Source organism: Bombina bombina, chromosome 10, assembly GCF_027579735.1.
Source record: "Bombina bombina isolate aBomBom1 chromosome 10, aBomBom1.pri, whole genome shotgun sequence".
NCBI lineage: Eukaryota > Metazoa > Chordata > Amphibia > Anura > Bombinatoridae > Bombina > Bombina bombina.
The window spans coordinates 137,387,446-137,401,387 of record NC_069508.1 but is presented as its reverse complement, the minus strand read 5'-3'; the positions used below and the strand labels follow the sequence as shown (position 1 = coordinate 137,401,387).

At 39.1% G+C, this 13,942-nt stretch overlaps 1 protein-coding gene across 2 annotated transcripts in view; it reads right to left on the bottom strand.

Annotated features, from left to right (window-relative positions):
- CRYZ (crystallin zeta) overlaps positions 1-13,863 on the bottom strand; it is a 125,071-nt gene extending 111,208 nt beyond the window's left edge. Inside the window, exons 1-5 of one of the 2 annotated variants that reach the window (XM_053693347.1) lie at positions 13,768-13,814; positions 3,541-3,601; positions 3,038-3,157; positions 2,779-2,954; positions 2,634-2,702 (exon numbers count right to left, since the gene is read on the bottom strand). In XM_053693347.1, the coding sequence (XP_053549322.1) occupies positions 2,634-2,702; positions 2,779-2,954; positions 3,038-3,155 (363 nt within the window). In that variant the 5' untranslated portion in view covers positions 3,156-3,157; positions 3,541-3,601; positions 13,768-13,814. Of the gene's footprint in view, positions 1-2,633; positions 2,703-2,778; positions 2,955-3,037; positions 3,158-3,540; positions 3,602-13,767 lie in introns of both variants that reach the window. The other variant, XM_053693348.1, reaches the window with a different exon arrangement.
- Positions 13,864-13,942: the final 79 nt, after the last annotated feature.

Below are 13,942 nucleotides of genomic sequence, written 5' to 3'. Positions count from 1 at the left end.
AGTGAAGAAGCGAAGACCTGCTGCGCACTGTGGATCTTAAAGGCATCAAGAGGAAGAGATTGCGCACAAAGCGTTGAGAGGCAGGGAAAATTTAACTCCCTTCCAGAGGAGATCGCTACCGCACTCTATACTTCTCCTCCCTGCTGACTTGGCTCCGGTAATTTCTCAGTATTCCTGACAGAGGGGAGAACCATCAATACTGACCTCTTAGAGGGGCTGGTACCTAAAAATGTAAAAACATAGCAGATTGCAAAAACTGTACATTTATCAATAAAAACTTTGAACCCCCATGAATCACTACATTTTACGAAAAAAAAACAAACATAAACTGACAGGAATAACAGTACCAAAATGCTATAACCAAAACAGCCTTCACAACATGAAAAGTGCAACCTGCTAGTGTCTGTGTAGTATACTGTTAACCCATCTGAAGGATGGTCTGTGTTGTCCCCACTGGGGGCTGGCTAAGCTTTGACAGTTAACCTGAGAGCAGCTACACGAGTGCCAATCTGCTGTGTCTCGTGTTGTACATGAGACTGTACTTACTAACAGCATGGGCTGTGTGAGCCATGCAGTTACTTACCCCACAAATGCCCATTCCACTGTGCTTACCCAGTTGATAAACCTGAGAATACAGTAGAGAGAATAAAAACACAATCAAAAGGTGCGCCAATAAAGCATTCTGTGCTACAATAGTACTCCTATTAGCAAACTATAAAAAGTGGTTATAAAAATAAAAAAAAACACGACAACTATACAGTACCGTCATTAAATAAATAATGTCAGTTAAGTACTACACAAAGATATAATAAAAAATGCTGGCCAGCAATGTTAAAGAATGTAGAAAGTCAAATAAAATAAATATTCCAATAAGTCTATGACGTGACTAGTCACTTCCAGCGTTATCTGTAATCAGTGAGAATGTAATGTGCACAAAAAAAAAAAAACCACACTTGATCAATCTTATTTGTTATACTTCTTGGCAATCTTACTTGTAGTCTTGCTTATAGAGAAAGCTACATCACAGTCTAGAGTTCTGCACAGTCCCTCTGTGTAACTCACAGCGTTTCTGTATGTCTTGTGCCGATCACGTGTCCAACCCCTTTCATTCCTCTTGCAGCACTTTCGTCTATGGGCCAGGTCATGTGACTCTCTAAACTAATTGCCTGTGCAGTTATCCAGGCTGATAAGGATCACCCTTGGTAGTAGAGGTAACCGTGTACTTGTTAGAGCTTGTAGCCTTGAAGGAAGGAAAACCCTATTTAATGTCCAGACTACTCCTAGTCCGCAGATATTTAGACATGGAGAGTTTGAGTCTTCAGTGGTTTCAAAAGTTCAAAGTCCTTTCTCATCAACGTGTTTCAGCTCTTGTGGAGCCTTTATCAAGGTACAGTAGACAGCCCATACTGTACTGTAACTGACAGAGGATATATTGAATACATATTCTTGGCCAAATAGAAGGAGGATAAAGGAACTGTCCAGGAACCCCATGGCAGGATTATGATCACAACTCCATAGATTTACACTACACAGCCAGTACCCCGCCATATACCTCTCTCCCAGGAACTATACATTGAGGGAAAATTTGGGACTAATATCTCTGTAAGTAAATGCAGAGCACCTATATCTTTGCCTGCCTTCTTGACTAGGCAAAGAAAATACTGAGAGGGTAAGGGAAGTAGGGGGGGATACTTAAAGCTCTGGTGTAGGTTGTCTGCCTCCTCCTGGTGGCCAGGTGATGTATTTCCCCAAGAGTAAGGACTTGTGAACTCTTAACACCTTAAGAAAGAATTTGTAGTTTTCGCCTTGAGCCAAGATCACTCAATGGACTGTGTGTGAGCTTATGTCCTTGGGGCCTCATCTATTTATTTATTTTTGAATGGGAAGTTCTTCAGTTCTGACGCTTTAACCCCTTGCTTCAAGAGAGACAGTAGCCGTACAAACTGTTGCAGAATATATATATATATATATATATATATATATATATATATATATATATATATATATATATATATATATATATATATATATATCGTCATTAAATTTGTTATTCATTGCATTTTTTTAAACTATATTTCTGTTTTTGCATTGCTTTTGTTTTGGTGGTGTTGCTTATTTAAACAAATAAATAAGTTCTAATCACACGTGTGTTTTATTGAGAATGTGAAATGGGCTGGTGTTCTGACAATTTGTGCTACCTTGTCGAGAAATTATACTGCAGTGCAAACCGATAGCCAAGTCTGTGTTACATACACAATGAAAGTGTATGCCGTATACAGCATGGTGTAATAATACCTGGCCTGTGTTACATACACAATGAGAGTATGCTGTATACAGCCCAGTATACTGCTCAATACCATGGTTGAGCCCTGCAGAATCTGTTGATGCTCTACAAATAATAATAATAATAATAATAATAATAATAATAATAATAATAATAATAAGTTTAGGCATAGAGTCTCAGTTCTGACGCTATGACTAAATAATACTTATTGAACAAACGAACAGATATGATGTGAATTAAATCTTCCAAATTTTCTTTTCCACAACACTCTTTATTGCCTATTTAACATAGAAAAAATATCTGGCATTACTTTATATATCACCATAAAACTCCTAATGTACACATTTACCTTAGACTCTAACGGCTCTGAAGCTGTCAACGTTTTTCCAAAATTCTTGCACTGATCACATTCCGTGACCTTTAAGAAATGAGTTGTTAACATGTGTAAAACTTTCAAAACTATTTTAAAATACAAAACTAAGTCAACCACATACCCATTTATCAACATCAATAGTCATGCCATGCCAGTAAAATCTAGAGCACATTGCAAATCGTGTTTTTACGATGCCCAAGTGCGTCCCACTGGGAGAGCAATGAAATTCCATGAAAAGCATCCTTGCTTCTTCTTTGGTTTTAATAGCTCTTCTGTTTCCAAAGAAGAGCTCTCCTTCTGTGGTGAAAGTGAACATTTAAGAGCTACATTAATTAACAAGCTGCCAACGCACTACAATTACTTTTATTTCTAATACTCACCCTTTATGCTGAATTTAGCGGAGTGCCTCCTAAGGTTTAACCTCTGGGCCTTAGTATACCCTGATGGGTATATGTCCATACAGAGAAAAATGAATAATTCATCCCACCTTTTCTCCATACCTATAAATGTAGCACGCCATTATTAGCCAACTTCTGCGTTGTGCATCAAAAACAGTGTTCACAGGATGTAGGACCTTACTGATAACAAAATAACTACAGAAAGCATTCCACCTGAAAGATTAGTTCTGTAACTTGATCAAACATATTCAGGAAAACAGGTAAGACAATACTTTACGACAAATTGCTTTATAGAGGGAAGGGCATTTCTTTAACTATTACAATGCTTTGCAGTAGCCACCTGATATCAGATAATATACTGAACATTCAACAGTGGTTAGAAACTAAGAACAGCAATAATTACCATATATAACCACTAATAATAATAATTACTCTCTCTATCCCACCATGCTGTTTAAAAATATAACTGATATGTTATTACTCACCTTCGGGGACTCTGATAAAAGCAAACCGTGCTTTGCAACTGGTGGCAATAAAATGCAAACCCTGTGAGGGAACAATATAAGGTAAAGATTGAGGACTCTGAGCTAACCAATGGGAAATGTAGTTCACTTCCTATGAATCTCTGTCTAGCCATTATTCAATAATCTTATTTGCAATTTACTGCATTAATAGTATCTCCAGTGACGATTAAATGATAAGAAATAATGAACAAAACTGAGGGATGTTTGATATTGGCTCTTGGTTACCTTTTTTCTTCATCCTCAGGAAGAGGAATTTCCCAAAATGCTGTGCTAGAGGCATTACCAATACACAAACAATGAATAAATTGCTTTGAACACATTTTATTGGCTGAATATTCTTATGTACAGTACATCCTGCTTTTAAATAAACAAAGCAGGGCCGACCTGTGGATTCCTCATGCTTTTTAATCTGTTTGCTCTAGGCCAGGGGTTTTCAAAGTCTTAGGTGGTGGCGGGCCTCCCCTCTGACGATGTTGACAAGACAGTGCCCCTCCATCATAGATGTTACTTTATTTTTTCTCTTTAAGAGCCGATTCTACTCAACCAAAAGAGAGCTTCACTCACGTTTCTATTTGCAGTTTGTTAATTCTTTGTAAAATGCAAGTTACTGATCAATACAATAGAGGCAATGCAGTCTTTGAGCAATTTAGACATTAGAGCCTTTCTTCCAGCTACAGGCCACTCTTTGCGTATTCCACCAAAAAATGGCAAATGTCATTGTTGGCATTTAAAAACCATTCTATGTTTTATCAGTCAGGTGTTTTGGTTTCCAAAGGATAATGCAAAGTGTAACTATACCCGTGCTTACCCTTTTATACGCTCTATCATCCCCCCCCTTCCCCCAGGGAGGTCTGCCTCAAACTTTGAAAACCACTGCTCTAGGCCAACTGGTGCCATCAGTGAAATTAATTAAAATCAATCTAGCTTCTGCTAACCTTAAAGGATTATAAAAGTTAGTAAAAAAAAAATGTTACCCCCCCCCCCCCGAAAACATATAATTATAAAGAGTAAATTAAAAGCATTGTAATGAAATTATATTTGAATTTGAAGCTTCCTCCTTAATAAATTTGTTTACATTGTTTTCTCCTAATTTAAATCACCAATTCCAGCCCTCATCTGTGCTTCAAATTAGCATATTAATGTATGCTGATCGCATTTCCAAGCGCATGCACATTACAATCAATATTATGTATGCTCATTTTAATAGGGGTGATTCATAATGCTTGTTTTTCTAAGAGTCAACTTACAATACTTCAATTGTGCCGCTTTGCTTGCATCTGTTGCTGATGAATTTAGCTGTGGCTCCGATAACACCGCAGTCACGTGACTGCTGTTGAACATGGCTGAGGCTCCAATAACACTGCGGTCACGTGAGCGCTAAGATAGTGATGTCTTGTAGTTGGCCTGATGGCATATTGTGCATATGTGGAAGCTCATATTACAAAGCACATGCGTGGGATAGTGCTCGATACCCGGAACTGCAGAGAGAGAAAGAACCCAGGTTTCCCACCGTGATTAGCTAATGCAAATTAGCCTCATGGTGAGTTTGGAAATATGTCTATTTTTAAAGCAATTTTGCGACGAAACAGCTTAAAATCTAAAGTGCAAGGTATTTGATCAAATTTTTTATAAATAATTATCTAAACAATGAGAGAAAAAATGGTTTCCCTTTTATATACCTTCATCTTCTCCGGAGAGATCCAGTAACATTCAGTCTTATGATTTCTACAGAACGAAAGTTAATAATTTTAGCTTGGTACATCCTGGTACTTTAGTGAGCCGACTTCCTTGTTTAGTACAGGTCTCATGGGCCCACTCTCCTACAAAAGCACCTAGCCTGGAAGGTTTAATAACAAAGTCTCCTACTTTATACTAATGCATGTTCAACCACAAATGACTCATCTCCGTCCGATTTATCATATGTCGGACGGACATGATGCGCTAAGTGGATCATGTCCGCCCAACATCGCTGAATGCCAACAGCATACGCTGTCGGTATTTAACTTTGTACAAGCAGATCTGGTGAACTGCTTGTGCAATGCCACTCCCTGCAGATTTGCGGCCAATCAGCCACTAGCAGGGTGTGTCAATTAACCCGATCGTATTTGTGAGGATTGCTGTCCGGCTCCTCAGAGTCTTAAGACCGCTGCTTCTTAACTCCTGTTTCCAGCGAGCCTGAACTCTTAAGCGGAAACAATTTATTTGGGCCATGATAAATCAGCCCCATGGTGCGTATAGAATTTTAGATTATTCTCCATTTCACTACTGTTTAACATGAGGTTCTGAGATCCTCTAAACACTGTTATTCAGTTCGGTTTGTCAAGAAAAAGAATATAAAAAAAAAAAAAAAAAACATTAAAAGGGGCAGTCTAGATCCAATACTTATTCTTTATTACTTATTGTTACATTTCAGACAAGCATCTTGCAACGGGTTCCACGTCTATAAGCTTGTAAGAAGTACATTAAACTTTTAAATAAATTGTTCATTAGCAGCTGAAAATGTCTGCCAAGCTACGCACACAGCTTTCTTCATGTGCAGTTAGTTGTTTTGTATGATAGGTTTGCAGTGCACATTTAATATTTTTCAGTTAGCTATTTCAAGTTGCACATGCACAAAATTAGCGTGTGCAAGTAAGAAAACGTATTCACAAGTCGATCGTGATTGGAGAAACAACATACCAAAACATACACGCAATAGGTGGGTGGAGCATGGCAGCCATTTTCAGCTCCTAACAAATGATGAATATTAAAATTTTCAAGTACTTCTTAAAAGCTTATAGATGTGGGACCAGTTGCAGGATCCTTCTCTGGTGTGTAACAATAAGTAACCAAAATAATGTATTGGTCTAGACTGCCCCTTTAACATATTCTTCCTTACAGTTACAATTATATGAGATTGTCTGTGGGAGCCTTAAGTAATTTGCAAACTATAGTAGATAAATCAAGGTATTGATTATTGTGGCAACCCCCCTTCCCCCCTAAAACAAAAAGGGTAAAAATTTAAACGCTATTGTCAGCCTGAATTAACAAACTTAAACATTTCCTCAATAACCTTCAGTGGTCCTAAAGTGGAGAAAAGTTCAAATAGTAATATTTGTGCAAACTAAGGCCTCAAAGGCTGCATGAATCGATGGCCACGGTGATGTATGAGGGGAAATGTATTCAGGTCACGGCAAAACAGCTTCGTAGCACATTTCGACGGGTAGTATATTTTGACAGAGCATCGGCCGGTAGAGCACATGTTGAAATGTGAACTGAGCAGTTAGAGCACACGCTAAAGCAGTACATGTGCTCTACTGGCCTGTGTGCTACAGAATTAAGCACCATTTATCAAAATTTGCAACCAAGCTGCTCTGTGCATGCGCAGAATACAGTCTGCCTTTTCTGATGAATTTTGCTACCAGTCAGATTTTGCTACCTAACCATATGTGCATGCACACAGATACGTCACTGCATTCCAACATGTTTTTGCTGCGCATGCTCGCACACCTCACTGCCACCACCCATCACATTTTGCTACCTGCCATACCGCGCAGGCACGTCACCGCTTTTGTGTATTCTAGAATGGGATTCTTCCCATGTTTCTTTTGTGTCTAATCATTGATTCAATACACAGCACCACTGACCCCAGTTGTAACCTAGCATATAAGCAATTTAATACCATGAGGGTACAGCCATAGTGCATCACATTACACGGTAGTGCCATTGAAACCCCCCCTTTTTTCTCTGCCACGCCCCACATGCTTGCAGGCATGTCACCACTTCTGCACGTCAGGTTTTGCTGATGCATAAAATGTGATCTTTATAAGACAATTATGTGCACTCAAGCCTCTTTAAAGGGAGTGTATTTAAAATAAAAAAATTAAATAAAAAAAACTCTACAGCTTATTTCATATCCAGTGTATAACTTGAATTTCAAATGATGTATCATTATGTCTTGTATAGCGTTTGAGACAATGATTTTACAATAGTTAGGCTTATTCTGAGATAATTATCTAAAGTATGTATTAATAGGTAGCAAAATATTTATGGATGCACTTTATAACTTTTTTTTCCTGGTGTATGAGCTTAGAGTATATGCAGTAAAATATGCCATAATTTACCCCCCCAATGCAATCTAAAAAAGCTTAAACCGTTCTCTGTGCTTGATGTAAAACTGGCGGACAAAGTTAACCATGTGACTAGTGAATACAGTGCAAACTATTTTTACTTAAAGGGACATTAAACACTAAATAAATGTTAGATGGAGTGATGCAATCAAATAAAAGAATAGTTTGAGAACATGTAGATGCATTTTTTTTAAAGTTTCATTAGCTGTTTAAATATTGACAAATTGTGTAAAGTTTTAGCTTCTATAAAAACAATGGGAGCTGCCATGTTGTAACTTAGGTTACCTTCTCTGTTGTGGCCAATTAGGGACAGTTATAAATAGGTCGCTAGAGTGTGCAGTTAATGGCTGTGTGCAGGCCCGGACTGGCCATAGGGCATACCAGGCAAAAGCCCGGTGGGCCGCCAGTTATCTTAGCTCCGCCACTATTTTCTGTACATACCGAGTGTTCCCCAAAATGTTTATTATATTATAGTGTTAAATGTTAATGTGCAGTGCTAGTGTGGCCACCCTGAATAATCTGCTCTGTAAAACGGCCGCACTGCCTTATAAGGACAGCACGACCGTGAGTGAGCAGGCAAGTGGACACAGACTACTTGCATATAGCGGCCGTGAGACTGAGCATCTACTTACTTGCAAGTTTGTCTCACGGACGCTGTATGCACTTAAGGACATACTGCTACTGAATGATGCGGCTGAGGGTGGGAAGAGGTCGGAGTAGGGGCCCATGAGATCTGTAATGGACTGGTTTGTGGGAACTGAAGTGTTGTCATGTGACCTCCCGCTCCCCCCCATCACTTCCTCCCAGTGTGTAGCTGCGCCTGTGCGTGCAGTAGGGAAGAGTGCGAGGGAGGCAGGCAGCAGCCTGCGAGTTAGTAAAGTAAGTCTTGAGTTTCAATTTCAAATAATGATTATTCATAGCAACAGCCAGCAGGGGCGGAACTACTACTAGAGCGGTGGGGGCCAACAAGCAGAGCATCAGCAGGCTACTGTTTATACATGTCCAGAATTTTTTCATACAAGTTTTGGCTAGAGGCTAATGCAGGCTGTACATTATGTATGCATTTATTTTAACCCCTTAAGGACCAGCGACGTACCCTGTATGTCGCTTGCCTTTTTTTGGGACTTGTTTGTTTTATAGTGCAGTCTTGCCACCAGCTTTGAGACTGCTCTATTCCACAAAGCCTGCTGGAGGGAGTGCATTAATAGCGTGTTCTTGCTAGACTTGTGCTATTATGTCCTGAAAAAACCCTTAACGACCAGTGACATACAGGGTACATTGTGGTCATTAAGGGGTTAAACTGTCAGCCTGCCTGGGTGTTAGATTTGTGAGCAGCATTGCAAAACAGAGGAAACGAAGCGCAGAGGCAGTAATACTGTGCTGAGGTCCAGCAGTCAAAGAGTGACTTCCTTCACTCCCAGTGCGTAGTGTTACATTTTAGAAGACCTAGCTGTGCCTGGTTTTTATGAGCTGTCAGAGCTCTCTCTGTCTGTGGTGTGTGGTGCTGTGGGGGAGGAGCATCTTTGCTGCAGGGAGAGAGACAGAGACAGCCTGAGAGGCATCCAAGTAAGAGGGAGAAAGAAGGGAAATCCAGCCCTGTGGAATGTTATATCTAAGCTGTGAGTGAGCCATACATTTCTTGTTTCAAGTTTTTTTAGTTTTTTGAACAAGTTGTTTAAGCACATTCATTGTCAAAGAGGGCTGCAGTGCACTGTCTAGCAGATATGCAGCCCTCTCTGACAGTCAATAGACAATACTATAAAGAATAAGATGCACAGATACTGATATAAAAATCCAGTATAAAACTGTTTAACCCCTTAGTGACCAGAGCACTTTTCCATTTTCTGTCCGTTTGGGACCAAGGCTATTTTTACATTTTTGCGGTGTTTGTGTTTAGCTGTAATTTTCCTCTTACTCATTTACTGTACCCACACATATTATATACCGTTTTTCTCGCCACTAAATGGACTTTCTAAAGATACCATTATTTTCATCATATCTTATAATTTACTATAAAAAAAAATATAAAATATGAGGAAAAATTGAAAAAAACACACTTTTTCTAACTTTGACCCCCAAAATCTGTTACATATCTACAACCACCAAAAAACACCCATGCTAAATAGTTTCTAAATTTTGTCCTGAGTTTAGAAATACCCAATTTTTACATGTTCTTTGCTTTTTGTGCAAGTTATAGGGCCATAAATACAAGTAGCACTTTGCTATTTCCAAACCACTTTTTTCCAAAATTAGCGCTAGTTACATTAGAACACTAATATCTTTCAGGAATCCCTGAATATCCCTTGACATGTATATATTTTTTTTTAGTAGACATCCCAAAGTATTGATCTAGGACAATTTTGGTATATTTCATACCACCATTTCACCGCCAAATGCGATCAAATACAAAAAATCGTTCACTTTTTCACAAATTTTTTCACAAACTTTTGGTTTCTCACTGAAATTATTTACAAACAACTTGTGCAATTATGGCATAAATGGTTGTAAATTCTTCTCTGGGATCCCCTTTGTTCAGAAATAGCAGACATATATGGCTTTGGCGTTGCTTTTTGGTAATTAGAAGGCCGCTAAATGCCACTGCGCACCACAAGTGTATTATGCCCAGCAGTTAAGGGGTTAATTAGGGAGCTTTTAGGGAGCTTGTAGGGTTAATTTTAGCTTTAGTGTAGTATAGTAGACAACCCCAAGTATTGATCTAGGCACATTTTGGTATATTTCATGCCACCATTTCACCGCCAAATGCGATCAAATTGAAAAAAAAGTTAAATTTTTCACAATTTTAGGTTTCTCACTGAAATAATTTACAAACAGCTTGTGCAATTATGGCACAAATGGTTGTAAATACTTGTCTGGGATCCCCTTTGTTCAGAAATAGCAGACATATATGACTTTGGCGTTGCTTTCTGGTAATTAGAAGGCCGCTAAATCCTGCTGCGCCTCACACGTGTATTCTGGCTAGCAGTGAAGGGGTTAATTAGGGAGTTTGTAGGGAGCTTGCAGGATTAATTTTAGCTTTAGTGTAGAGATCAGCCTCCCACCTGACACATCCCACCCCCTGATCCCTCCCAAACAGCTCCCTTCCCTCCCCCACCCCACAATTGTCCCCGCCATCTTAAGTACTGGCAGAAAGTCTGCCAGTACTAAAATAAAAGGGTTTTTTAAAAAATAAATAATTTTTTTTTAGCATATTTACATATGCTAGGGTGTAGGATCCCCCCCTTAGCCCCCAACCTCCCTGATCCCCCCCAAAACCGCTCTCTGACCATCCCCTCTGCCTCATTGGGGGCCATCTTGGGTACTGGCAGCTGTCTGCCAGTACCCAGTTTGCAAAAAAAAAGGGCTTTTTTTATATTTATTTGTCTTTTTTCTGTAGTGTAGCTTCCCCCCCACACAGACAAACCCCCACCACCTTGCTGATCTTTTTTTTTTTTAAAAAATATTAGGGCATTTAAACATTTTTACTAACTCATTTTCTGTAGTGTAGCGGTTCCCACCCGCTCCCTCCCCGTGCACGCGCCCGCCCCCGCCCTCCCGTGCACGCGCGCGCGCCCGTGCGCGCCCCCGCTCATCCCCGCCCACGATCCCGCCCCCCCTGCACATAACCAGGGCCATCGATGGCCGCCACCCGCCTCCCGGTCCGGCTCCCACCCACCAACGCCGGGAACCACCGATCTCCGGTGCAGAGAGGGCCACAGAGTGGCTCTCTCTGCACCGGATGGCTTAAAAAAGTTATTGCAGGATGCCTCCATATCGAGGCATCACTGCAATAACCGGAAAGCAGCTGGAAGCGAGCAGGATCGCTTCCAGCTGCTTTCCAAACCGAGGACGTGCAGGGTACGTCCTCAGGCGTTAACTGCCTTTTTTTTGAGGACGTACCCTGCACGTCCTCGGTCGTTAAGGGGTTAAAGGGACACTCAGGTTAAATTAAATTTTGATGATTCAGATACAGCATGTCATTTTAAACAACTTTCCAATTTACTTCCATTAAATAAAATGAGCACAGTCTTTTATATTTACACTTTTTGAGTCACCAGATCCTACTGAGCATGTGCAAGAATTCACAGACTATACGTATATGCATTTGTGATTGGCTGATTGCTATCACATGGTACAAGGGGAGTGGAAATATAAATAACTTTGAAATTTGTTATAAAAAAATCTACTACTAATTTGAAGTTCAGAATAAGTGCTATTGCATTGTCTTGTTATCTTGCATTTGTTGATTATGCAAATCTAATGTGTTGACTGGTCCTTTAAAAACTTACTTAGAAGCTCTCAGTTTAGCTTTGTTGAAAAGGTAGCTGGAAAGCCCACTGCAAGTGGCAAATAAGACACTACCCCCCCCTTCTTTTGCATATGAAAAGACCCTTTACACAAACAGGAGCAAGCCGGAGAAGGTAGCTGACGGTATGCACATAAAACTTTGGGGCTTGGTTAGGAGTCTGAAAATCAGAGCAATGTTATTTAACCCTTTCGTGACAGGGTTAAAGTGTCTACATCGGAACACCTGTTCCGATGTAGACAAATTGAAACTACGCGATCGTGCATACGATCGCGAGATTTCAATTATTGGATCGCATCTGGGGGGCGTCCCTACAACCCTAGGAACGCCCTCCAGACCGCGATCAAGTCCTTGAAGCGCAGAAGGCTTCAGGACAGCCGTTTGATATGACGTTCTATTCCGTCATAACGGCTTTAAAGCCCAGTGTAAATATGACGGAATAGAACGGCATAACGGCGTTAAAAGGTTAAAAATAAGCAAAACTAAACATTTTATATATAAATAGATCATCTACAAAATATTTATGCAAAGACAAAATGAGTGTATAATGTCCCTTTAAGCTGTTTGTTTAACAAGTATATATATTTTTAATTTTAAGTCCTTTAATCTCTGCAAATAAAATCTTAAATAGCCTGTTCAGGCTTGTGTACACTTGTTGGCAATTACAGAATGGAATTACAGGAAAAAAAAAATTCTGCAGAGGTGTTTTATATATACAATTTATCATTTTATATTACTATCTCAAAGTGTTTAATGTACCTTGAAAAGGGAAATGAAACACAAATTGTATAATACATAAATGTGAACCTTCGTTTCTGAGAAAAATTTTGCAATGAAAACAACCTTTATTTTGTCAAATAATTATATGGCTTTATGTTTTTTTCTTTTCACTGATTTCCCTGTCCCCCACACCAAAGAAACATTGTTAACCAATCACAAACTAATATTCAGATATAGCATGAACTTTGCTTGCACATGTGCAGTAAATGAAAGAGGCCAGGGTAGCCAGACTTCTTTTAAGGTGGTTTACCACTGATTCAACTATCTTACTAATAATAATATTTTTTTATAATATTTTAAACATATTAATTTATATTCTTAATCTAATAGCTAAATATAAATATATATTTATGTATTTACAATAATATTCACACTTAAACTACCTAATATGCCCATTGCTATTGCAAAGAATGATTTTCCTATCATGATTGTTAATGCTAAACGGATAAACCACCTTTAAACCTGCTGACAAGGTCAGAGGGAGGGGAAGGAAAATAAACACCCATAACTTGCCTAAAAGTATTAACCCATGCCCCTCTGGGAGAAAGTGGAACAAGCACAATTTTCAGATGTATTTTAAAGCAAAGGGCAGCAAAATAAATGATGAATGTAAACTGCAATAATGTTTCACTTGCAATAATAAAACAATGGGAATTATGTGCATGTGTTGTGCACTGTCATTTACACAATATTTTCTCTTAACAAATATGTTCACATTGTTGTTTTGTTTTTGCTTTTCACTTTCACAAATCTGCACAACAGGAACACATTAATTATTTATTACAAAAGCTATTCTCTCTGTTTTACTTCTAGATGTCCTATAATTAAAGATAAAATGGTCTAAACTTGGATCTCTAGTTACATGCTAAATGAAACCCTTATAAAGAGCAGATACATGAGCCTAACACAACTCGGTCTGTTTTAAAGTGGAAATAAAGATTAAAAAAAAAAGTAAATAATCTAAATGTTGCCTTTACGAAGAAGCAGGACACGTACCTGAGGGGCGCTTCACAAATCAATCTCAAACAGCCAGGATCACTGTGCAGAGCTGCAGGGGGGCAAAGGTTGACCACGTGACTTGTGAAAACAGCGCCAACCATTTTTACTAAGGGAAGGTGATTCTGCGCATTTACACAATAGATATTTTCCCTTAACAAAGATGACCGCTTTT